This window comes from Xyrauchen texanus, chromosome 30 (genome assembly GCF_025860055.1).
Source record: "Xyrauchen texanus isolate HMW12.3.18 chromosome 30, RBS_HiC_50CHRs, whole genome shotgun sequence".
Taxonomy (NCBI): Eukaryota; Metazoa; Chordata; class Actinopteri; order Cypriniformes; family Catostomidae; genus Xyrauchen; species Xyrauchen texanus.
Window position 1 is genome coordinate 10,287,087 of NC_068305.1, and position 27,734 is coordinate 10,314,820.

The 27,734-nt window shown below is 37.2% G+C and overlaps 1 protein-coding gene across 1 annotated transcript; it reads right to left on the minus strand.

Annotated features, from left to right (window-relative positions):
* Positions 1 to 4,339: 4,339 nt before the first annotated feature.
* LOC127624077 (rho GTPase-activating protein 20-like) lies at positions 4,340 to 27,627 on the minus strand. Its single transcript, XM_052098720.1, has 14 exons — positions 27,451 to 27,627; positions 21,057 to 21,142; positions 20,808 to 20,978; positions 15,126 to 15,290; positions 11,347 to 11,388; positions 10,477 to 10,561; positions 10,231 to 10,284; positions 9,704 to 9,773; positions 9,282 to 9,433; positions 8,121 to 8,282; positions 7,892 to 8,001; positions 7,174 to 7,354; positions 6,685 to 6,793; positions 4,340 to 6,347 (listed from the first exon to the last, which is right to left on the minus strand). Exons 1-14 carry the CDS (start codon positions 27,493 to 27,495, stop codon positions 5,137 to 5,139), a joined length of 2,643 nt encoding a protein of 880 aa, XP_051954680.1. The 5' UTR covers positions 27,496 to 27,627; the 3' UTR covers positions 4,340 to 5,136.
* Positions 27,628 to 27,734: the final 107 nt, after the last annotated feature.

The window sequence follows — 27,734 nt, forward strand, 5'->3', positions numbered from 1 at the left end:
TAGATGTGAGTGTGAGTGAGTGTATGTCTGTCTATGTGTGGCCCTGCGATGGACTGGTGACCTGTCCAGGGTGTCCCCCGCCTTTCGCCCAATGTTAGCTGGGATAGGCTCCAGCCCCCCGCGACCCTGTACACAGGATAAGCGGTTGATGATGGATGGATGGATGGATGGATGGTTACATCCTTGTACATCCTTGTATTTTTCATCTGGTCGAGTTTGGGTTTTAGAAAGTAATTAGTATTAAGTAATGCAATTACTTTTCAGACAGCGTAATTAGTACAGTAATCTAATTATAATGTAGAAGATGTAATTAGTAGTTACTATTAGAGTAACTAACCCAACACTGATTCCAGGCAAATTTTTGAGTATTTTTTTGTTTAGTCTTATGATTATTTGGTGAAGTACTTCAAATTCATAGTAAAATAAAGTATAAAAAGATTAAGATATTTCTATTGATATGCTGAGAATGTGAAAATAAGCTGCGGACCAAAGAAAAAGCATGTTTTAGTGATCTTTGATATTCACCTGGCTTTTACCTTGCTAAAATACATCAGCTCATGAAAAATAGTTTCAGATCTGTGCTTAAGGTTGGGTTTAATGGTTTTACCAAAAAATGGGTTTAATGGGTTTAAGGTTTTACCAAAATGCAACATATTTTAATTTAGATCTTATAATGTGCAGTAAGTGTCACAATATCCAGCAGAGAGAGACATATCTCACTTGTATGACAAATTGCTTGCTTGATTCCTCATTTGTTTGTCGCTTTGGATAAAAGCATCTACTAAACGACTCAGTGTGTAAATGTCCAGGTAGGTAAAGAGTTGCATCCCACATGCTGGCAATACAGTATTGCTGTTTATTTTTTAACACCATTTGTGACACTTTCATCAGGAAGTGGCTTTGGGTTCTCAATCTGAAGAAACAAAACTCCGATGCTGACAGAAAACATTTAGTCCCCACAAATGTAGCTCTCGTTATAAACAATACTGTGGTTGTGGTTAAAAATGGCAAACATGTACCATAATAGTGTGCACTCATTACATTAATGTATATCTACAGTGCTACTGTAGAAAAACAAAAACTGCCTATAAAGACCAATTGCTGACCCTTTTCCCATATTGGACCTACATTCATTTAAACCTACATATTATGCATTTACATTCACATACAGTGCATGCAAGGCATAGATTTGACCAGTAGGCCTATATGTTCCCTTGTAATGCAACCAAATATGAATTAAGCATTCATAAGTTGAATGCTGAAAAATGAATTATATCAGTCAATAATTATGATTCCGTCAAAGAAATTGATAAAAAGAAAGATTTTCAATGGGATTGATTGCTATGCTGTGAATTTTCGGCCTTTGCTCCTCATTGATGGGAACGAGTTGTCTGTGGTGTGCTTGTGTGTTCAATTGAATTCAGTCTAACAAAGGTTTATTTTTATAGCAATTCTAACATTATTAAATATCACAAAGAATCTTTACAGAGGCTTTAAACCAAACCCCACAGAGAGAGTAAGGAAGTGACCTTGGGAAACCTTGGAGAAACCAAAGCTCACAGAAGAGATTTGACAGAAAAGGCTTGTAGAACTCAGAGGAACAGTCATTCCTAGAAGCAGTAAATAGTGTTGTCAACATGTGACGTTCCAGCTTTGCAGTTTGAAAGAAAATTATCTATCAGAGATTTAAAGTGTCTTTCATTATATAAAATAATATTTATTTTGTGCCCTTAAAATACAGTTTTAAACTCTAAAAACAATGTTAAAAAAAAGATGTTAAAACTGTTCATTAATTAAAGCTGAAGAGTGTAATTATGTCACCAAACGGAATTCCAAAAATAACAAGACAAATTGCTGCAACAATATCCCACCAAGGGCCTCAGTACAATCAGTACAGTTGCTAGGGTGCTCTGAATGGTTGCTAGGGTGTGGTTAAGAAGTTGCTAGGTTGTAACATTGTATACCCAAATGCTTTTAAAAGTCATAGCAACAGTCTCCTTAACAAGTAGCATGAATGAAGCCATCACTCATTTCATTAACACAAATGGTGTGGGACAAATTAGATGCCGAAATTTGGTGTGGAAGTACAATTGCGTTAGAGATTTTGGAAAATCCCTAAACAAAGGTCAGAGCAATAGTAATAATGACGCCTTGCTACAGCAAGCACCACTAATGACTTCAAACTGATTTCCCGAACACTCCCCATCCCCCATGGGTTGGACAAACTGACAGTCCCACCCCAAACTCACTCCATTGGTTGAGCCAATGTTACTATGTTGGACTGGCAACAATGAAAAAGTACACTTCATTCTGTTTGAATTTTTCAGTGGCTCGCATGAGGTTGTCAGTTATTTCTCCAAGACTTTCTCCTGCTTTCCTTATGGTAACATTAAAAAAAAAACTTTTTATATATGCACTATTATTTGACACACTTCGCTCTCCATTCTCTCCCATTCAAACCCATCCAAATGCGGAAGACCAGAAACACATGCTCACGCATCGTACTCCCCTGCAGAGGAAAATTCAAGTTTAGCAAACTCTAACCTGTTAATCTGGATGCCGAGAAGCCGTAAAGCCAAAAGAAGATTGAAAAGTCACACCTCTTGGCTCAATTATAAAAATAGATATTTCAAAGTTTTGTGTTTTTATTGTTGCTGAAATGCGAGTAGTCATTATATTCTAACATTTTGAATATAATATTATTTGTTATTGTTTGTTATTTGTACGTGACACCATATCCAGGTTTGTTACGATCCCCAAAGTACTTTCGCGTACTCAAAGTCTAGTGTGATTGGGGATTAAATAGATGCTAGGCATCTACGTACAGGACGCATGACCAAATTTCATCAATAGCAGATTGCTCGAGCACTGAACACTTGCCGCCTGATTTTTCTAACAACGCGTATTCTAAACGTGCAGTATGCATATGCATATGTGCCTGAATTATTGGCACTAATAAGTGGGTTCACAAGGTGGCAACACTCACGGTTAAGTCATTGCTCCCATGAAAAAGCTCTGGATGAGGATGTAATTGCTGGCAAACAACAGGACACAAAGGTGGAAACAACCACGAAGGATGTTGCACCTCAAGAGCGTGTGTGTGAGGAGGTCAGAAGATCCATGCATTTGTACAACTTGAGTCTATAGGAATATAAACACATCTTTATGGGTCTAAATGGAAAGTAAACTTTGAACTTATGACATTTGTTTTGTTCTCTTAGTCTGAGCAATTAAATGTCATTGTTCCCTATTTAGGTTTGTTTGTCAGTCCTATACTTGTGTAAATGAATAGTCATTAATTGGTTATAAATATAACTTAACTTCATTAACCATTAAAGCATTCATTACATAAAGTGCTTATTCATCAATGTATAATGGACACAGACATAGCAACATTGGGCAAACCTCTGTGTTATATAACAAAGAGACCTCTTTCATGAGCACATGTTACCATTCACAGTTCTATTATGTAACATTTGTCCTTTGCTTTGTCCCTGTCACTTTTAATCAGTGTTCTCTATTAATTAACCTCTGTTGGCTTGCATTGCTTGTTGTACATTTTGGAAGATATTCCCAGCTGGAAAGACCTGCATTGCTGGTCACCAACCTTTATTGCTAGTCCCCAGTTTGGGATGCTCGTTTGCTGGTAGCACCACCATACTTAACTAGCTTAACCAACAAGAGTTCCGTTGTCAACCAGCTACACTAGAAAGATCATGCCTGTTGATTAGCATTTTTTGCTAGTAAAGAAAATGGCTATGCTAGTCCACCAGGTAGACCAGCATCAAACCAGCCTGTACTAGCATTAAAATGTGAACACAGATGTTATCTAAATGTTTCAGACCCGCTAAAAATGCTGATCAGAGAAACAGTGTTCTAATATACACCATGAAAGTGTGTTGAACAGAATCTATGGAAAAGTTGTCACTGATGTGAGCAGGTGCAAATTACTCTAGAAACTGTGCTAAACGTCAGACTTCTAACACATTGCAGTCTGATTCTCAGTAAAGCTGAAAAAGGAGGAAATGGGGGCATATCTATAGCAAGTGAGGCAAGAGACCAAATTCAGCGAAAAACCAAACAAGTCCACATGATCGTTGACTTCCTCTCCAGCACAGATCACGTTGTTCTGCATGACATTTTGTTCTCTATGTTACGCAACCCAAGGATGGTGAACAGGGCCAATCAAAATGCGGTCTGTAAGAAAGTGACTGGTTTTTGTTAGTTCCTCATAACCTGAGCGAGGGATGGCTTTTCTGTTGGCATCCCAAAGGAACAAAGAAACACTTAACGGCTATTAATAACAGAGAATGTCAAAGATAACTTCACAAAGTGGCTTATAAGATTCTTTATTGTAGTGAAATAAAGAGTAGCAACAACACAAAACTTAGTAATATACAGATGTACATTCAGACTATATCAAAATTATTCAATCTGTTACCAATGTAAACTATTTTTCTATATTATACAATTTAATTATTGTTACTGGTCTATTTACATAGCTTCATACTGGCAAGAGTTTTACAGAGTAATTCATCCAAAATGAAAATTCTATCTTAAATTATTCACCTTCAAGTTTTCTAAACCCATATGACTTTCTTTAATCCATGGAACACAAAAGGAGATGTTGGGCAGAATATTACGGACTGACAGTCTTTTTGCTATAAACTTTCATTACGTGTTTTTTTCATACAATAAAGTGAATGCTGACTGAGGCTGTCATTCTGATTAACCTCCTTTTGTTTGCCCCCTAATAAAGCAAGATGTCGAGGTTTGTAACAACATATGGGTGAATAAATGACAGAATTTTCATTTTGGGTGAACTATGCCTTTAAAAGTATTTAATATTAGCATATGAAACTGCGGTTGTGCGAATAGGATTGCCATTGACTTCTTTTAAATGTTCAACATTCAGTGCTATTTCAGCATTGTTTGCGTCTGCTTCAAATAGTTTGCAGGTAGTATGTGAATAAGATGCAGGTTTTGCATTGAAATAACATGCAGAAAAGTGGCGCAACTGTTCAGTGAATTCTCCCCTATATGTTATTAAGACGAATATTTCACCTTAACAGTCACAGGCTTTTTTTTAATCTGTGCTGAAAAGAGTTAACAGCATTGAAATTAAAGAAGAAACACTCACACATACGATTCCTTTGCATAGGAGAACTCCTCAAAAACAGGCTGACTACACCTTCGCAACACTTTTTCATGCCTCAACTGGGACACTGACTCTGACATGGCCCTCTGCCGGAATGAAACTGACTGTGGTTCATCTAACTGAACGATATCTGTAAAAGATTCTGTGCTTTCTGTGGGTTCTTTAACTGTGTAATTGCCCAATAAGTAGTCGTTCATAGAGAAAGGGCGAGATTTCCTGCCTAGATCTCGGGCGTGTTGGACCGTCATGGCCCTGTACTGAGGGGGGGCCGGTTGGGATCCACCCTGCAGCGCCTGCTCATAGGATGGAGGGCTGCATGGCATACGGCTGTCCACCTGCTGGAAGACTTCGATGGCGGAGAGAGGACGTTGGCGCCGAAGAAGCTCATCACGGTGTTCTGCCTCGTTTGTAGAGTCCTCTTGGAGAGTTTCACATGGGAAGACAACTTCCTTTTGGGAGTCCCCTTTCTTCAGACTCCCTCTGTTTAATGTAAAGTTTCCAAGGTTTTTGGTCCTCATTGAGAGGGATCGTCGGTTTACCTCCAGGTCTCCTTTAGTAGCTTTAGGCTTGATCATAAAAGATAAATGCCTTGTCGACTGATTTTTGCGGGGGCTTGCAGGGGATGGCAGAGGTGACGTGCTTATCGATTGTTCTGAGACATTTGAGGAGGTACTATCTGAGGAACAGAAGGATTGGCAGGAACCAGCCTTAAATGCAGGAGAAGACACACTGATGGGCAAGTCCATGTTCAAACTCCCAACCAGTTTCTTGAGGGATGGCTGGGATCTTCTGTTTTCACAGCGGTGGGGATGCAGAAAAGAGTCATCAGAGTTCTGCTTCTTGAGCGGTTGGTCCTCAAAGTCTTCCTTCTCAGTGGAAAAGTCATCATGGCTGCGAGCTAGCTCTCTTAAACCTGTCATAGTTGTTGAAGTGAAGATGGAGGGCTCTGAGCACCGCCGACTGAAAGGTTTCGTAAAAGTGTCAAATATGGCATCTGAGGAGCATGATTGAATGTCACAGCAGCCCAGCTTTCTAAAGGTTGGGCTTCCGTGTGGCATAACATTGTCATCCTGAGTCAGTCCTTCAGCTTCAACAAAGTCACCATCAACATCAGGACCGGCGCTGTCATATGCTGAGTCATGCTGGTGGACATCGAAGGAAATATCAGGGGACATCAAGGACGCTGTATCTGTGGAGGGTTAATCCATGTTAAGGAATGTTTTTTCCAATTGTGAAGGTACTAACACAACATGTGCACTTTATTATAGTAGTATGGTGGGCTTTCTGCTGATACTTAAGGTTAGTGGCCATTCTGGCCAACCTCAAAATCATAAATGGAGCTCTGAAATGTAATGTTTTTGAATGAACTACATCACATGATTTGTTGGAAAATGTCTTAAAATGGGTTCACGAGCATTGGAAAGAGGCCATCAGTGGTGCATAGATCTTAATGTCCATATAGGAATGATATTTCAGTTAATTGAAGTGCAAAAATGTTTATATAATAAATAATTAATATTAAGTACCTGATTTGTCTATGGATTCCTGCTCCTCAAAATCCCCAAATAGAGTCAGGATCGTATGTCCAAATACTTCACAGCAATTCTCAATAAGGAACTGGATGAGTCTTGTGACCTGCAAAACATTAATAATAAAAATAATGTCTAGTTAATATAATATGATGCACTGTGTTTTGCTTGCAGCTCTCAAGGAGTACTAATGCTTTTGATGTTGTGGTTTTGTATGCATCTGAAACCACACCATGCATATGCCAGTGCTAGTTTTGGTCTTAAATCAACAGATTAGTCAAAACGAGAGTGCAGAGGTGTATCTTAAAAAAAAAAAAAACATTTTGAAAAGATATGACAATGATCCAGTCCTTGCTGCTAGGCAAAGTTCTCTGTTTAGTGTTGCCGAGGTCAATGCGCACACCAATTAAATCAATTTGTGATATAATAAATCTACTGTGTTCCTTAAAAAAAGGCAATCTGTACTGCTTGTGAAAAGTGTCTGACCTTGTCTACATCATCCACTTCTGGGTGCTGGCTGTCACGATGCAGCAGGGTCGGGGCAATGCACACTGCCAGGTTCTTGGCATCCATTTTGTTAGTTTCTGAACGCTGACTGATGTGGTGAAACAGGCACAGCAAATACTGCAAGAGGAGGCTGTTTGCTTTGGGCAACTTCTCGGCCATTCTGAAAGAGGAGAACAAGAGAGAACAAAACCCTTTTAATTTATACACTCTCCCATTTCGTTTTGTTGGGGGGCAAAGGTGTGTGTATGTGTGTGTGTGTGTGTGTGTGTGGGAGGGGTGTTGAGATTAAAAACAAAACTGTCTCTCTGACATTTTGTGGTCAACCTTCAGCTCATAATTTCCCTATTTCTAAATCTCCGAATAGTCCATAGAAAGTCCACAACAAACCCTCTTTACTGCCTTTTGTAAACAGTGGAAAGCAAGGGACTTTCTTTAATCAGAATCCTCAAAGTTTCTCTCTTCCATCCACTGTGAGGTTACTCATGCAGGCCCAGCCAGGTTTTTGCTGGTTAGTGCTGTTGTGGAGCTGGTCTAGCTGGTAGACCAGCTAAACTTAGCTGTTGAAGCTGAGTTGGTTAGCCTAGTTAAGAGGCCTGTTAGAAAACTTTCTACATTATGCTAGTGACCATCTATGCTGGTCTTTTCAGTTGGGTAAAGTAAGTTTAGTGGCAAAAAGTCAAATGAGAGTTTTTCTTACCTTCTCAGCTCACTTTGAATGTCCTGTGTCCTCTCTTTCTCCAAAGCACTGATCCAGCTTTCATAGTGCTCAAACACCATCAGACATCCAGGGAGATCCCTCAAGAATATCTGTCATTATGTTAAAAATAAGTAATGACTCACTATCTTGAATAAAAGTTAGAACTGCAAGAAGGGGTTTAGGCAAGAGACATAGGCAAAGGCAAGGCCTTGCGTTATGTATGACTTACTTTCAACAGTCCAACCAAGAGAGTCACAGGCAGGGCTTCCATGTCCACCTTAGCCCCAGAGTTCAGCTGATCTCTGAGAGCACTCAGGTTTTTGCTGTTACATGGGACTCTGAATACACCCTCAGTGAATGGACCCTTCCTGAACAACAGCAATAGTATTTCCTAGTGGAAGAAAACATGAAATGTAAATCTTTTAGAGGCTTTAAAGATGCACTCAGTAATTTAGTTCCCAATTAAAAAGAGTTACTCCAAAAGAAATGAATTGTAATTTTGAAACATGCATAAAATCATGACCACTCCCATGAGATGAGGACTCTAGGCATATCAGTAACCTTGTAAAAGCTATTTTATTTTACTTGGGCTAGGGGTGCCCTCATGGAGGCTACCATTTTAGAATCACATGACCGACTGAATACTTAATCTCAGTAACCATCTTGTTATTGGATACTTTCACTTTTAGAATAAATTAATCATGGCTGATTGTTAGTAGTGAATTTCTACAATGGCATCTGTAACGGAAAACTATTGGTTTTGAATGATGCTGCATCCACACCACTAGGTGTCACTGTCCGATGTGTATAATTTATGCGCCACTAGCGTCAGCAATTCGAGTTGCAAAAATAATCAATGTTTTTAAACATATTCCAGTCATCTATTGGTTGTACTAACAGATAATCCTGCCTCAACAATTTTTAATTCAGAATCTTTCAATGAAAATTTGTCTTTTTGGCTGACAAGGTCACTTAAATCTCAACCAGTGGTTTCTGGCGGTGTTTCAGGAGGAGAGTTGTCTTCCGAAATTTGCCGCAAACTATGGGATGGCCACTTTTCACAAGCCAATCAGTTCAATGGGTTGCAAATATTGTTTCATGCTAAATGTATTGCCTTTTTGCATGTCATTTTTTTGTAAGTTTATTTTTGGCATTTTTTTTTTCTGGCAAATGGATCTCTGTGAGAAATGCTTGATTGAGGTAGCGATAAGGCTAGCAGGAAACTGTGTCAGACACATATCAAAGGAACATAACATTTTCTACTCTTTGCTGTGGTATTCACTCTGTGAAGATGTTATAGAAGACAGATTACAGATCACTTTTTACATGTTTCTGGACAACAACAAAACATTTGTATACAATAATACATTGATATAATAGACTGGCATACAGTTATTGGTTTTGGAATTGTGGTGTCATCTTGGAGATGTCGTCCAAACAGCAAGTTCTTCGCATTGGACTCAGGATTGGCCGGTAAAATTGGGCTTGTGGCACTTCTCTTAAACTTGAACGAGAACAAGCTCCTTTTGGTCCCGTTTTCTCCTGAGGACAAGAGAGATTTTTGCAATAAACCTCTCAAAAATTCTTTAAGTCATTCTAATTTTTTTTGTTGAATTGCACAGTTAAGACTATTTACAATTTACTTCAGCGATTACACAAATTACACTCTACTTTGCCTTCAGACTGTGTGTTTCACACATTTGTTTTCTTGCACTATTTTTTTTACTCCCGCTTAGTTTCATTGGTTGATTCTGGCGGGCACAAAACCAAACATGTGGTTGAGAACAGCCATTTTGACTGGTTTGAACTCACCAATTGGCTGCTGTGCATGCGCCTCCTGATTATGAAACTGTTTTGAGACTGCGGTGCTTTTGCCGTTACCCTGGAAACAGGCATATATTGGTCATGTGCAAATGATGTAAGAGTAGGGTGTGAATGTATTAACAAATGAAAAATCACACTTCTATTTACAAACTTGCAACTGTCAAAACTTTGAAAAGAGACTTTTAAGATATTGCATAATCTTGCAAATGTGCTTTCTACCTTAATTTTTTGCTGTTATAATTTTCAAGAAATTCACTTAGAAACCAGCATATGTTGTGTTTGGGTGCTGTTGTTGCCACCAAGCTCATGCTCTAGCTTAATCAGCAAGTCTAACTTTGTCAACCAACTTCATCAGCTGAATTTTGCTGGTCCACCATGCTCCAGACCAGCATAATCCAGTGTCGACCAGCATGGAAATCCATGCTGGTATAAGCTGGTCCTTCCAATAGGGACACATTTGATAAGAGCAAAATATAAATATAAGGTGATGATTATAAGAAATATTGAGTGCTCACATCAAGAGGCAACTCGACGACAGAGTCCATCCCAACTCCACTTAGAGTTTTATTCTGTAAGCCAGAGAAAGAGAGCAAAGTGAATGCCAGTTCTCTATCTGTGTCGCAAGTCTAATTTCTGCACACACACCACATCCAAAGACTTACATCATCTGAGATGAAAGCCATAGAAAAAAAATATCCCATTCAAAGCATTTATGCAGCTGACCACTAATGCTTATGTGTCAGTGACAGAAGAATATTTACCGTGGTATTGCCACTCAACACCTTCATGAGGACGCTGGGCGGTGGGGAAGAGCTGTCTGCTCTCGATCTTGCCTCTGCAGTTTTCCTGCCATGAAATTTAAAAATGGCTAAATTTAATATAGTGACTTACAGCAAGAAGTACACAAAAATGTCTCTTGAGTTACTCATACAAATAGCAAGACTGGTAAACAAGCAATGAAAATTACCTCAATGATCTGTATCTGCTTGATCTAACCTCTAAAACATACTTTTGTTGGTGTGAACTTATTTGTCAGGTACATTTCGTCAGTTTAAATCCCGTTTTTAATAGAGTAAAACCAATTAATTTAGATGTTACAACATGAAGCACATTTTTAAGGTTACCTGACATTTATTTTCATAGTGGGCTGACTTGAATATTAATTACACACTTGTATGTAGTCAACAAGACTTTGCATTTATTTTTGTAAACATTATTATAATGAATGTACTTCAACCTACTAAAAATTGATTAGCTGATGATAAAAAGTGGACCTGAAAAGCAATTGGACACTAAAGTCCACCCTTAAAAATGTATGAATGTCATCACATTATGTGACAAAATATCAAAGCAAGTGGTACTGTATTTACAAAGATGGATAGTATGAACATACTTTAAGAAAATCACAAATTGAAGATAGTAGCAATATCAAAAATGGCTCTAGCAACATGTTTACAGATGCCAATCAATTTGCCATTATGTTATGTAATGCATAGACATTCATACATTTTTATGTGTGGCTTTAATGTCCAAAAGAGTCAGAATACGTTTAGGGGCCACTGTATATTACTTGAACTAAGATAAGTGATTCTAATAGCTGACATGTATACAACAGAATTTGTTCAGCTCACCTGTGTAGAGTATCTAACCAGAGATCCCTCAGCTCAGGCAGTCTGCAAGTGAGAGAAAAACATGGTGTGAATTGCTAGTCCACACCGAGAGAGCGCAGAGAGCTCAGAGTGCACGCAGATGTTGTGAATGTGAACAGGCCACACACTCTCAACCTCCTCACAACCAAAAGGGCAGGAAAGTCTCAGTGAGTCATGGGGGCAGGAAGCAGCATCACTGCTACAGCTACCACTTCCTCTTTTCAGAGTGCGGCTTGGTTGACAAGTGTAAATGTTACTCTTCTGCAGTTTATAGTTGCAAGGTAGGTTAGGCCCATTGAAACACTAGGATACGAGGAATGTGAAATTTTGGCAAACATCTATTTTTTGGAATAGTGTAACGCATGGATTCTTCCTGCAAGATGGAATCCACGATGACTCAGATCAGTCACGATGTATGACTGATGTAAAAATGATGTAGGTGTGAGATAATGTGATAAATATGCATAAATATGATAATAATTACACATGCATTCTCAGCCTAACTAAATATTTCTCATAAAATATAAAATTCTAAACAATTATATTTTTATCCTCAAAGTAACACTAACAATATAGTAATAAGAAGTAAGCAATTTCTGTTTTGCTCATTTAAGCCAACCACAGATTGAGTACCCCCATTCCTACAACCACACGCCCTCTCTCTAAAACCCTGCCCTTCAAAGATATATCAGCCAACTCAACGTCAACAAAACATGTAAAATGATTGACAGGCAGAGAGCATTTCTGATTGGCTAAAAATCCCTGTGACTCTTCTTTGCTGTTTACAACAACTTTGAGTAAAATGTTCCTTTCTTTGCCCCCATTGCCTTGTTTCCCATTAGCTGCAGTAGTATTATTGGAAAGCCTTTGCTGCTTTTGAAAACATGTGATTGAACCCACAGCTGAGCTTCAATACTACCCTTTAATTATGATTATTCACCAGACTTCCCTTTTCCCTTGCATCTAAAACCACACATTCATGTCATGCATAGGGATGTGAATCAACTGAACAACAGCAGTAACTGTAACTTAACAGTAATATATTAAGGAATTCAATGTTTACAATTCAGGCCACTTGTTCCTCACTGGCGCAACCAGCTATAGAGTACATCCCAGCCACTTTCAAAAGACTCACCTACTCTTAATTCTCACAATGACTAAATAACTTCCTTAAACACCTGCACTACAATTGGCCTGTGCTTGTTGTCAGACAAGAACATGTATCTTACAATAACTGTAGCAACCTTCAGACGGCACATGCAGAGAACAACCAACATGCCTCCAATGGACCGTATGATACATAGTCATAGATAACATTCATCATGCTGTAGACTCTTGCAAGACCCTCTTCATCCCTACTACTACAAACCCTATCCTTTGGTAGAAGCAAATGCAGTCTCGCAAGAGCTTGTGCAGCACAAGAGTTACCAGCCTTAATGTCTAAATGTCTAAAAACGGCAACCCACATGCTGCAGACATTTTTGCAATTGCATAATTGCTGCTACCGAGGGTTGGGTTTAAGGTAAAGGCATCAGTATACTTCTAGCAATATTGAAGAAAGAACAAGTGTGACATAATTTAAAAAAATTCTGGGCCAAAAGAAGGTTGATGAGTTTGTTGCAGTGATTTGAAACAGCTTGCCAGGGCATATTTTCAGGGAAACTTTGAACTGGCTGTTAAACACCTTACTGCCATTGGTTCACATCATAAGTTGGTGTGACTCAAAGATTCACCTACTTTGACATCAACTTTTTCCTTTTGATTTTGTTTCTCAGACAACATGAACACACAGGAGTGCAGGGCTGCCAAGCTAGTCCAAACTTACATTTGTACGATTGTTCGCATAGAGACATTTTCGAAGACTGTGTCATGTTATTTTTTTTTAGATTAAGCCTACAAAAGTCTATAAAATACAATAAGAGATTTTAACCAATAAGTGGCCATATTTAATGTTTTAAAATTAGCATAACGCTATGAATGCAGAATGTAAACATTGTAAATTACTAAGGCTGTTGATTTAACGCGTTAATTCAGTGCGATTAATTTGACAAAAAATAACACGTTAAAAAATGTATGCAATTAATTGCACCATAATAAGGATGAGAAACGCAAGCTTGTAGTACCACCTGTTTACTCCAGAGGGCAATAAGTGAAATTTCAGCTGTATGTACAACGCACAGTTTATACAGTGAAGAAAACACTTCAGTAGGCATAACAACGCAAACGTTACATTCTTGAATTAAAACACTTGATGGAGTGCAAATTTGAACTGAGGGATCTCAAGATGTGTTTAAAGATTGAGTATTAAACTATATTTAATTTGAAACAGTGAACTAAAAATGTTATGTTTATGATGCAACGGCGCACCCGAGACGCTACACAAGCATGTCTGACGCAGGTGTAGATTGACGGGTCCTTAAACAAGCCCATATGATCAACAATATGGTATTAAACAATACATTGTATTCTAAAGCTGCTTTTTGTATTGTCTTATCAATGATTAACTCTTCTGCCACAAGAATGTAATGCATATTAATTATCTGAATATTTTGTATTATATATATATATATATATATAATTTTTAAATATTTAAAGATAACTATGTATAATTATATATTGATATAAATATGTATAATCTTTATTGATTATTGTTATATGAGGGGCTTTCTTAGCAAATATTTGTATATGCGATTAATTGCGATTAATTAATGGGGACACCATGTAATTCAATTAAAAATTGTAATCGATCGACAGCCCTACAAATTACACAATTTGTACTGCGTACATTATATGTAACGTGAGCCAGCTGGTAAGTGATAGCTGTGCGGTATGTGTAAACCTCACTTTAGCACACCCGCCTCCAATGCTGGCTGAAGCCGGATCGAATCCCAATTGAAGTGGGTCAAGCAGGACCGGTTACATGTACGTACGTACATTACTTTAAATAACCATTGAGTGATTAAAACCGCTTGTTTTACTGATCTAATGAATGCCAGAGTTTTGCAGCATGAGGGTTACCATCTAGACACGAACGATGGTAAAAGCTGTTAAAAACCTCCAGGTCCAATCTGATTGGCTGACTGCTATGCAATTCCAGGAGTCCAGGTGCACCCGGTTTCATCAGTCTGCTAAGGCTTTTTTTTTTTTTTATCAAGTTAGCAAACTTCTACAATGAGCACTTCTGAGGAGGAAGTTGCTGCTGAATATGAAGTTTGTAAGGCTCATTGCATTCAAATGTTTGAAAAATATTCAAAAGTTATGTTTGAGACCATTACTGTAGAAGAAAGCAACTGTATATTCTGCTTTGTTTTCCAAGTAATGTCCAAGTTGTTATGAAATATGAATTGGCTTCTGGACAGACAGAAATTGTGACCTTTAAAATATGCACATATTGTCTACTCATTTCTTTGGCATTGTCAGGAGCAGTATTCAGTACTTCACTGAGCTTCTACATTTTGCATTCCGGTCTACTATTGTGGAAACATCGATTTCAGATTTACCCACCCTTAAATGTCAGTCAACAAAATGAATTGTGTTTGGTCACTTTACATATTGGACATACAGGCCCTTCCTGTCTGAGCCAGCTTTTCTTGAGCAGAATAAGCTGCAATGTGGGCCACACTATTAGCTGATGGTCAGAAAACTGGCTCTGTGAGACTATTAGAAGCTTAACTTGATGTTCAGTACATGTTAAATATATTTTTTTATGTACAGATACAATAATGTGATGACACATTTAACACATTAAACAAAAAACTCACCGGAATGACACCAGGCACAGAAAGACAGACCAGGCCAATATGATGGACGTCCTTAATTCAACACCTCTATCTTCATCCTCTGTCTCCTCATCTTCATTTTCAAAGCTGCACACCCACAGGTCCTTCAAATCAATCCTGTGTTTCAGTCTGTAACTTGCATTTGACCTGTACACAAAGATCTCAGATATATTGTCTTGTTATGTTCTGTATTATGGCATGGTGATATACAGTAGAGTCACACTGTTAATATCCCAAAATAAACCTGACAGGGTGATCAGATTAAGGACACTGATGCAAAGCGGAATTCTACTTATTAAACTGCTACCAGCCAAATAGATAAATAAATGGCATTATATATTCATGAAGTTGGAGTTTAAAGGGGTCATGACATGGGTTTTTTTATTGTATTATTATGTTCCCTTAGGTGCAATTATAGTATTAATATATTTTTTTTTAAGAAAAACTTTTAAAATCTAGTGATTTATGACCTTTTCCCACCCTGTTTCTCATCCTCTGATTCAAACAGTCTGTTTTGGGGGCGTTTTCCATTTAAGACCTCAGTGTTAACGCCCACTGTTATGACTGGCTAACGTCAGTGCCTATGTATCAATTATTGACGCCCCCAGCCAGAACAATATGCAAGTAAACTAAGTAAAAACACTGTGATTATTCATAATGAATGAAATTGCGCTTTAAAAAGTAGTTTAAAGTTTAAAATAGATTACTTACAGTTTGCGTCGTCGTTGTTCCCAGAATAGTCGGCACGGACTTATCTTTGAGCAACAGTTTTCTGGCAAAGCCAGCATCATATTGAGATTTGTTCTCAAAACAGTCATCCTTAAAATGTACAGAACAAACGCTTAAGTTAACACTGCCGTGACTGGGACGTCCTCAAAAAATAAACTGCATCCATTTTTCCCTGACGTCTGGATCTTTCGGCAGCTTATTCAGAGGTTTTGTTTGACCACAGCCAGGAACAGCACATCTGTGTGGCATCGTAATTTTCCTGTGCACAAGTAGTCTCTGTCAGAGCTCGCTGTCCATCGACTGAACACTTGTGAGGCGACGGCGATACGAAATCAGCGTAGTTGTCTTGCGCTTAAAGCGTAGTTATCTTGTGCTGGAGGCGGTCATATGCAAACGCTGTAACGTCACTTCTAACCGACACGTCACTTCTAACCATGAATCCAGAACGAGCTGTATTTTGAGCTTGATTAAATAAATGATTCGTTTAGAATGGGGAGGACGTCTTAAAATATTAAACTTGCAGGACGTTTTAATGATACAAAGACCTCTTATATACCAAAAGATCAAGGCAAATTTGGTTTCTCATGTCATGACCCCTTTAAATTATTTTGATATGTGAAAAGAACAAGACCGCAGAGTGTTACGAGAGACATGTACTTTATTTGGGACAAATAATTGGCACAAGATACTGTAGGACTTTTGAACATGTGATCAGTAAGGCAATCAGCTTGCAAACTCTCTGTTTGTCTAACATTTAAATTGCTTCAGTTGTTTGCAGGTAAGTTGGTTTCACAGCAGCATATTACGAGAGCTTTCTCTCTGAAACCCTCCTCCTCCTCAGCACCACTGGTCTAGATATTGTCACGATTCCCTGGTTGTCTGCCCCGTGTTTTCCATGTCACCGTCACCATGGTTCCCGGTCCCCAACACTCTGTCACGATTCCCTGGTTGTCTGCCCCGTGTTTTTCATGTCACCGTCACCATGGTTCCCGGTCCTCAACATTGTGTCATTGTTCGCAACTGTTTGTCGTTTGTAATCACCCTGTGTCTGTGTATATATACCCTGTTTGTTCTCCATTCCCTTGTCGATTGTTGAATGTTTACAAATGTCTCTCTCGTGTTTAATGTTTCTACCCTTCCAGCTGTGTTCATCCTGCCGTGTTTTCCCCGTTCCGTGTTTCTCCGATGTGTTCATGTTTTAATTTCAGTTTCCCCCCGTGGATGTTTCTTTTGTTCCTGCTTTTTTTTGTATTCACTTTGATTTAAAATAAAGAACCCGCATTTAGATCCCACTCCTTGTCTCCCCTTGTCTGCATTATAACAGAAAAACATGGGGCAGACAACCAGGGAATCGTGACAGATATAGTTCAAGGGGATTGTGTGTATGTCTAATGGTGCAGCAACATCTCTTACATGATCTGTGTATCTAGCAGTTGCAAGTCTTTGTAATCTAGTCCGCTAAAACCAGACCAACCAACTTGTCATATCTTTTATAACACCTTAATACACAGGTCTCTGGAATACATGATTATGAATTGTCAATGGTGCCATCTAGCAGTCTGATATTACTGAGTAACAACCGCACGTCTGGGGATAAGATATTTCAGACCGGTCATGCGGGTATTGCGAGCCATCTTTCCTACTTCTCGGGTCACTGTGCGATCTCTATAAGTAAGCTACTCAAATCAATGTCCATTTATTTATTTATTTTGAAAGTAGTTTTGTAATAAGATAGATATTGAGCAGTCAGATGGTCATTATTTATTAAAGAAACTCCAACCAAACTCGGTGGTGGAATTTAGCTCTTCAGCGATTGCTTCTCACATAAATTACATAATTTCAATGCAAATGAATATTTTATGTCCATTTATTTATTTATATTATTAGTGGCCATTTAATTACCGTGTAATAATCTGCTTCAGGTTGGGGCCTGATTTCCCTGTCGGGGGGTTTATTTTGTGATAAAAACCGTCTGGCTGTCCATTATCTCTTACTTACATATATTCAGAGAGTTGCCATGACTGAAGGATTAATTATAGTTTAGTGGTCATTATACATAAATATATGACTGCAGAATGCTGTGATTGAAATATCAGAATCAAGTATTCCAGAAAGCCGTGTAATAAATAAAGTTCTGTATCTAGGGATAACTATGAATAGATATACTGTACTTTTCAATCATATAATATACGTAACATGTAATATGTATGATCAAAACATGAAGTAGCTACACATTATGCTGACATATTTAATACTAACTTTGGTGGGACCTGCACCATCCTATTCTTTTACTTTGCAATATATTATATATATAATAGCTGCTTAAAAGTGAAGAGAAAATGAAGCCTCATGAAATACTAGCATTTATTCTAGAAACTACATTTAGAAATGCCATATGACATCCTCTGTTTCTATGACATGTTCATTTAATCAGTTCAGCGGTTTAAAAAACTCAGAAATGGTGGTGAAAAAAAAAACAGTGTAATTTGTGACTGTTACAGGTTTATTGTCATATGGTTTATATACCTATAATGTCCTTTGTGCTAATACGGCTGCTGTAAATTCACTCTTACAAATGATTAAGTGATTGACCACACTAATTAATTTTAGACGGTTGGAAAGAAACACAACGCGAGTATCGTGCTGCTCAAACTCTGATATTTGAACCATTTGTTTTGCTAAAATTACTATATAAGATTTTTGTTTGTTGCTTTCGTTTTCAACATTGCCGTTTTTTTTTTTCATCACCTCTAAAAGTTTGTTAGGCAACAAACATTGCATAAGCCCCACCACGGGCCTTGTGTTATGTAATAGCAACCGTTCTCTGCAAATTAAAGGAGCTTTTAGTGTTTTAGCTTTAGACCTTGGGTCACTTGATCATCAAAACTTGATAGAGTATATTTGATTAGTCTTTCCACTTAGTGCAACTTAGATTAAATGCTCTCTGAGATCCTAAGTGAGAGTTCACAAAAGTGATGGCCCCATGAGTGGCCGAAGCGTCTGAGCATCCTGTGTTTTCTCTATCACATTAAGGCCAAACAGGCAGTCAATATAAACGGAAACAGTCAATACAGAAGGCGCAGCAGATAGACTGTGCAGGGGAGATGATTATAATCAAGCCAGCATGACATGGGCTGTCCAGAGATAAACCACAGGTAAAGTTCACGGGGTTTCCATATGACAGCTACAGACCAGAGTGCACAAGCATAGTGCTTTAGCCACATGTACAGTAAAACATGTGCTTCATGTGGTTTACATCTAAATTAAATGGTAAAGGTAAAGATTTGATAGAACATTTGATTTTTATTTATGTTTCACGTGATCTAAAAACCTTTTGATGCAAATTAACATCTGCTAAACATCTTAAAAAGATCAAATTTACAAACTCTAATCATAAATGTCTCCAAGACATCTGCTGAATGTCTCTTGCAGATGAGCAAACAACATAAAAAATATATCTTCCAGATATAAACACACACATCATATAAACATCAGGGTGATGTAACTTTGCTATCAGGGTTAGGTCTGATTTCTGCACGTAGTTACATTTTGTAATGTTTAAGGCTGGAATTGAATTGAAAAGTGCTAAAAAAAAATGTAACAAAAGCCTTGGTTATAGTAGGTGTGTCTCATTACGTAGGCTGTTGCTAGGTAGGACACTTCCTCTGTATGCAGTGGTATACCAAGCGTCTTCAACATAGAATTAGCTTTGTTTAAAGGAGACGGGCTTGGTTGGACAAATGGAAACTAAACGTATCATAGCTGCTATGGCAGCGCGAGTGATCTGTGAAAACAGAATCTCTAAGGCAAATTTTAGGAGAGTTATAATGAGGTAGAGATAAAGAATGTGGATTTTTGCACCTGTACTTTTATATTACGTTATAATACTTAATTTTACAATATATATCTTCAAGGGCCCCCCTCCACTCCAAAAGGGTTTTGAAGCAACGTTTGGGCGAGGTCACCAAACTAGAACGCACAGCCTTAAAGCCCAGGTAACCCCCGGCCAGTCAAGGGCCCCTGGGCACTGGCCCCATTGGCCCGGTCGGTTAATCCATCCCTGGTTTTTACATCTGCAAGATGTATTTTTTAGGTTGTTTGCTCATCTGCAATACATCTATAAGACATTTCTCACGGATGTCAATGAGACATTCAGCAGATGTCTTTGAGATGTTTGTGATTTAGAATGTTTGTAAATCTGATCTTTTTAAGATGTTTAGCAGATTTTAATTAGATTGCGATGCTTTCCAGATGAAAAGATCTCAAAACAAACATATCAGAAATGTTAGTTTGTGTTCTTCTAAACAGTAGTTGTTTTAAACAATGAAGTTGAAATAATGTGGACTGATGGCTTCAACTGAAGCATATACCATCAATGGACAATCTTGGAGCTCACAGTAGGTCTGCCTTTAAAGGTTTATAAGCTATTGTTGAAAATCAATTTGTCTATGGAAAAAAATGAAAGGGATTTTTACTTCCAGAGTGTCGCATTTAGAGTGTCCTTGCTTTTCTGAAACAAGACTAACAAATGTGACCTGGAGAAATCACAACCTCTTAAAATAGACACACCAAGCGTCTCCTTTTTCTCATTAATAGATTACCAACAAAGTGCTTTTCATATACAATACATCGTCAGTGTCAATTCTTTCTACTGTGTTTGAATGTTGCTATAGGGGAAATTGTGACTTCTCTAAAGCCAAATTACAGTTCATTTTATTTCACCACAAGGGCCATTTAACCTAGTCATCACCAAACCAAAGACTTGCAAAAAACCTCTTTTTAGCCCCATGTAAATTGGACATGTGTCGGGGAGAGTCCCAAAACATCACAGGCAATCCCCATTTCAGGTTAAAAGCGAAAGCAATTGTTAGTACTTTAACGTTGCGCATTGGCATGTTTATGCATGTTTGTCCATGTGAAATGAATTCCCATTACTTGAGCTTGGCAATGACCAGGACGTCACTGAGAAGGAAGAGGTGTCTTTCCCTGGTCTTTGGCCCTACAGTCAGCTGAGCACATTCATCCAGAATCAGTTCTGACTTCTCATTGGTCAATCCCAGCACGAAGGGACACTGATCCACTGCCACCAGGCATTGAGCTTCCTCCCTGAAGATGAACACGCTCATTCACAATGATTCATTGAATTATACAGTATAATAAGATAAAGAAAAGACATTCACATACCTTATCGGGCTCCATGACATTCCTAAAGCCTTCCCCAGCACCAGGTTTGGTGCAGACTGTCTCCTCTGTGCCAGGCTGCGCAGGTGCTGTTTTAAACAATCGTTGTTTTAAGAATTGTTTATTAAGTTAATTAAATTATATATTGCAGTAATTCAAGATTCATTCAGCAGCAATGAAAGATCTAAATTACACACCATTAGCATGATTTATTTATGTTTTATGCATGCACAAGTTGGGTAATACCTTAAAATCACATATTGTATACATAATAATATTGTTGTCTTTTTTACATTTTAAATATAACAGAAATTATTAACAGCTGAGTTTAAAAAATCAGGTCCACAGAATATGTTCACAGAGTAAAAGCAAAACAAAACAATAAGGTTTTACAGCTGTCACGTCACATCATTCTTATGTTTTCCCCAAGGACTCTTATGTTGGAGGTTTGAAGAGACTCTTAGTTTGAAGTTCTGTATCTACCTCTGATATATCTGTCTTCGTGTACAATGCCCTAATTGTGTCCCAGGTGTTACTCCTCTTCCTGTTAGCCCATGTGTACAAATACCCTCTTGTTCTTGCATCCTGGTCAGGTCTTGCTGTAGTGTTTGTTTCTTTCTTTTGAATATTTACCTTCATATTTGTATCCTATTCTTTCTTTACTATTTATGTTCTTTGTTTGGATCCCCACTCTCTCGCCTCTTCCCTGAACAAACCCTGACAACAGCTTACAATGGAAGTGAATGGGGGCCAATTTTTGGAGGGTTAAAAAGCAGAAATGTGAAGCTTATCATTTTATAAAAACTCTTACATTAACTCTTCTGTTAAAACGCATGTATTATTTGAGCTGTAAAGTTGTTTTAAGGTTTGGTGACATTATCGTCATGGCAATAAAGTTGTAAAAGTGTCTCTAATTTCACACAGAAAAGGTTAGAATGTGATTTTATAACATTAAAATCATGTTAACATACAATTTGTTTGTTTTGTGGCTATACTTTTGAAAAAGTGATGCCCCCATTCACTTCACTGTAACCACGTTTTTAGCTTTTTTTTTTAAGGAAAAGGAAGGACGAGTCTAAATGTATTATCGTGGTAATCAACGTTATGCCACAAATGCTATTGATTGAGCTAAAGTTGTGTTGAGCCCGGAATATTCCTTTAAGCACCAATTATTAACAGTCCTTTCATTAATTCTTGAACTCATACCGTGGGTCTTTAGTGACCAGAGACCTCATTCCACCCCCTGTGCCTCATCCATTTTTTTAAGTTATGCCCACCCTTCTTTAGCCCCTCCCCCGATTATTTTATATCTATATACAGTGCGTTTACCAGCAGACAAATGCGTACTGTACAATGATGTTAAAGGCTCTCCGAGGCAAAAGGCTCCTTTGATTTTATTTTCTCCCAAAATACTAATTAGCATAAAAACAAATGTACACAGGACTTTCCTAAACACCTGTTTGTCACTATACATTGCAAAAATGTCCTGTTCCATGATGTCTTTGCGTGAATGGCTAAAGTTTGATATTAAAGATTGATATTTGATCTAATATGTAATCATTTTTAAAATGTACATTTATGTAGCTAATGAATATCCTGGAAACTATCGAGTCATTTGTCATTTTCAGTTTTCTTCAACGTGATTATATAAAAAAAATTCAATAACTGTCCAGTAAGTGAAAGGATCGTATTTGGGGTAAAAAGCACCCCTGTTGCAAGGGCTAAATGCCCCTATTAAACACAGATTTTTTAAGTGGGGAATAGATTTGTAATGAAAATGTTCAAAGTTGGGCTCACATTGACTGATCTAATCACAATGGAGATTCATTTGTTTATAGAATACTTCAGAAGATTTTATAAAATATAAAATGTGATCGAAATGAACAAAGAAATTATGCACCCATTATTTTCAATAAGTATTATCTTAATTTGTTACTCAAAAAAGCATCTTGCTGTCTCAAAATTATTTGCATAAGTTTACAAATTGTTCCCTATAACTATTACTCCGGCATCTAACATATAGCAATATAATGAATGAATGAATGAATGAACGTTACATTTATATAGCGCTTTTCTGACACTGCGCTTTACACATTGAACAGGGAGACTTTCCTCAACAACCACCAGTGTGCAGCATCCACCTGGATGATGCAACAGCAGCCATAGTGCACAAGTACGCTCAACACACACCAGTTATTGGTGGAGAGGAGAGAGTGGAGTGATACAGCCAATTAATGGATGGGGATTATTAGGAAGCCATGATTGATAAGGGCTAATGGGGGGAATTTGGCCAGGACACCGGGGATACACCCCTACTCTTTTTGAGAAGTGTCCTTGGATTTTTAATGACCACTGATAGTCAGGACCTCGGTTTAACATCTCATCTGAAGGATTGTGCCTTTTTACAGTATAGTGTCCACATCATTATACTGGGGCATGATAACCTACACAGTCCACACGATGAGCACCCCCTACTGGACTCCCAAAGATCACTTTCAGCTGCAACCTTAGCTTTTCCAGGAGGTCTATTAGTTATTGCCATTAACTGATTGGAAATGAATCAAACAGATTATTATGTAATCCAGAAAATAAAATGTAATCTGATAATGTATGTTTTCAAATGTAATTTAATCCAATTACACGTACTTACTTGATTATACTCAAAAAACCATAAACATTAAACTTACTTAATTGAATTTGAGTTTTTACAGACAATTGAGTTAATTAATTTAAGTCAGTTTTATTGAGCTAACATATTTGAGTTAAATTAGGTCAATTCAATGTACTTTATAGGGATGGGCTGATCGATCCTAAAGTATTGATACTTCCGATCGATTTTTTTTTTGGAACCCATTGTTTTACTACAGTAATATTGTAGTAGTAACCTTGATTAATTGTGTGGTAACTATGGTTTAACTAAATACCATGGATAAACTATAGTTACTGTAGTGAAATGGTTAATTATTGTACGGGTAAACAAAACAGAAGTCTAATAATTTTCTGTTTAGGCTTAAAAAAAATAATGACATGAATAATGACAAAAATAGTATTTTAAATTACCCATTTTATCCCAAGTAATCGAAAAAAAAATTATTTAACAGAAGTATCGGTATCGATGATATTTGACTTGATATTATTGGTATCAGATCGAAAAGAAAATAAGTGGTATCACCCATCCCTAGTACTTTAATGGTTTTAACTCAACTTTATTAGGTTCATCAAACTCAGTTTAATAATGTTACATTTTATTAATTCAGTCAAATTAATTTGATCTTATTTATCATTAGTGTATAACAGGTGAGCAAGTAAGCACAGTGAAATTGTTGCACTTTCAATTTGATATCAACTGCTTACAGAGCACTCGGATCATGAATCCCTTGAAGGGGAAATCCCATCTTCAACCTAAACACAAATATTTCACACAGTGGTAACCCCCAAAATTCCAGCCTAACACAACCTCTACCAATACCAATATAACAGAACATCAAATCTTTACAAATCTCCTCCTGTTCTCATCATGCTCAAAAATGTATAAATAACACTTCATTTAAACACTTGTTATCACTATCCAGTCCCATGCAAACCATGCTGGGAAATGGAAAACCCCTGTCCAGTTTCATCAATGCTACAAAAAGTATTCACGTAGTCCCAATTCAAATGGATTAAGTACACTTACATTTTAGCAATTTAATTGGATGGAACACAATGAAATCAAGTTGTGACAAAATGTTCTAGAATTGCATTACTTTAGTTTTCATTTTAATTCAGTAATCTCAACAACCTGCAAAAAACTGACAGCCACACAACATCAAAGTGCAAGTTCAAACTATGGCTTATCTAAAGCCTAAAGACTCAACAAAGAGAATCAAAGTTGTCAGCATCCCATCAGTTTACTTGACATGATCGAACAGGATTATGTAACATAAGACAGGAAATTGTGCATCTGTTGCCATAGTAACATGGCCAAGGCAAGTAGAGATGGTAAACATGCTGACCTTTAAGAGATCTATAAGTTAACGTGAAGACTGGTTCAGAGCAATGTTTAAGTGTCACTTAAATAATCACAAAGTAACTACTCAGCAAAGGTCATTTGACAGATTTGTATGAATCAATATTGAAGTGCATAACAAGGACACAAGAACAAGAGAGCAGTCCAGAGGATCAGCGCTTTTCTTGTCTTTTTTAACACTGCAGAGCAGGGCTGTGCGGATCGTGGATTAAGGGAGGTCTGGGGTCACCCAGATTTCAAATCAGGCCTGATTTTCTTTAGTTACAGGTATTTATGCTTGAACAATCTTTACAGCAGTCTTTGCATACAGTAACTGCTTTATTTGTGCACCTCCTATTAGCTAAATGAATGAATGCTCTCTAATGACAGTCAGTATAATCAGTATTTTTGTCTTGTTCTCCACTGAAAATATTTAAGACAAAACACTGCATAAGAAAAGGATTTTTGGAAGTGTAATGTCTTGGCCCAACTTTCAAGAGCAAATGGTCTCATTATTTCCTTTTCCTTTAAAAAGTGAGTAAACATACTTTTGTCTTGTTAGGGCCTTACTTGGCTCAGATTAAACAGCGTTTTACTCCCTTTGATTGGGACAAATCATTAATCTAACCAAGGGTCATTTAAACTTTAAGCTACATTAAACATGATCTTTTGTGGGGGGGTTTTCCCTTTTTTATCACACTACTGCTTGTCATTTATTCCCCCTGACATTGACATTCAATGCTAAGGTTAATGTATTAAATCCAAAACAGCAAACCAGATACATCAGCAAACAATATATTTTATATTAGTTTGCTATTTTGTTATGTAGCTTATTAAACCTCATTTTATTAGTCAACTTTTCGTGTGTGTGTGTGTGTGTGTGTGTGTGTACATTTTCCTGTCTAGTTTACATACAAATAGCCAGAAGTTTCAAAACCAAACATGTTGGATTACAAACAAACATGCATTTCGAAAATTATCATGCACGCTGTCATTGCATACATAATACATTATGCATACACTTCAAGAGCCAGTTTAATATTCATTAATATCATAAGGATTCAGGAATCTTGACATCAGTCCCACTGGGGGCCAAAAACAATTCAAGCACAGCATGCATCAGTTATTTAGTATATATTAATGCAACATGGCATAATTATAGAGCCCTACTGGAACCTTCTTCCGCACCATTGCTTTCTGGGGCAATTATGCAGCCCAAACAATGATCACTTGTTCATGCAGCCAGTGAAAAACAAGTCTGTGTCATTTGTTTAGCATGGAACCAATTTATCAGTCTGTCTGAGATTGGCAATGGACTCTAGCTGCAAAATGGAGAGATAGGCTCTTTATTTAAACTCAATGCAACCATGTTTCTCTTTATTAAAACATTTGAATTGGTTGAAGATCCAGTAATATTCTTGACTGTATGGTATAAAGGCATGCAAGACTTTATCTCCCCTCACAATATCCCACATTAATCACTGATATTTATCACTGTTGTTCCACAAAAAGTGTTAAATAGTTTTGAAATGTTAAATAGTTGAAATTAAGTAATTATATATTTTTGTCACTCTCTGATATAATCATACTATGGTAACAGCTTTTAATTACATGCAAATATATGCTTAATAGTAAATAGCTCATTGAAATGTTGGCTATATATTACAAAGAAATAAAAATAAGCTACTTAGTCAAGAGTTTTACAACCTGAGGTCACACTATGTTTTAAAAGAAATGTTAAAAAGCTATTATTATTGACATTATTGCATATATATATATATATATGTATATATATATATATATATATATATATATATATATATATATATGTATATATATATAATAAACTTAAATTTTATTATAGAAAAATACTTTTGAGGTTGAGGAAGTCAATAATAATAGCTTTTTACACTTTACAATGTGCATGTAAATGTATGTTCTATTTTAATAAGGTCTGATAAACAAAAAACAAACAAGCAAATAATAAATAAATAAATACCTTAATATTAATGTATCACTCTCTGATATAATAACACTATTATTAGAAATCAGGCACATAACAAAATCTGCTTGATACTAACTGAATAACAATGTATATCAAATGTAAAAACAAAATGCAATGAACATGTAAAAACATGCAAATGTTACCTCAAGGATCTATTTCTTCTTGATCTGATCCTTAAGAATGTGTTACTTTTGTTTATTGTGTAAAATGTGTGTAAATTGCAGTCAAGCTGCATTAGTCATGTTGAATAATATTTTTGACTTGAATAAAACCAGCTGATTTAGATGTTACCACATGAAGAAAAGTTTTTAGGTTATCTGACAACAACATTTTTTATCCTGTAATTTTAACGGTTAAGTAAGACCCAGGCTGCTCCCAACATGAGAGCTATAGGCCATACTCACTGGCTGTATGGAGGCAGTGATGCCATCATAACTTCCTCTCCTCATCCTGAGAGCTCTTTCTAGGTCACCGTTCTCCTCCAGATTCCCACACCGTTTATCCTGAAGATCCTTTTCCTGAACAGGAGCCTTTGAAATGAGTTCTCAGCACTACGGTTGCAATCCAGCCTGCAAAGTGTGCTGGCATCTCTTGACTGGCATCTTCAGACTAATGAGGATGAGAACAACGCAGGAGCATGGAGAACAAATGGGAGGGGAGAGTGGTTCCGCTTGACCTGGGCCAAACA

Excerpts from the sequence above, each read along its gene's own strand:
- LOC127624077 (XM_052098720.1), bottom strand. The coding sequence starts at position 27,495 with ATGAGGAGAGGAAGTTATGATGGCATCACTGCCTCCATACAGCCA. Across the intron at positions 9,434-9,703 it reads GCATGCACAGCAGCCAATTG|GAGAAAACGGGACCAAAAGG; the intron begins GTGAGTTCAAAC and ends TCTTGTCCTCAG. Across the intron at positions 8,002-8,120 it reads TCTTGGTTGGACTGTTGAAA|ATATTCTTGAGGGATCTCCC; the intron begins GTAAGTCATACA and ends ACATAATGACAG.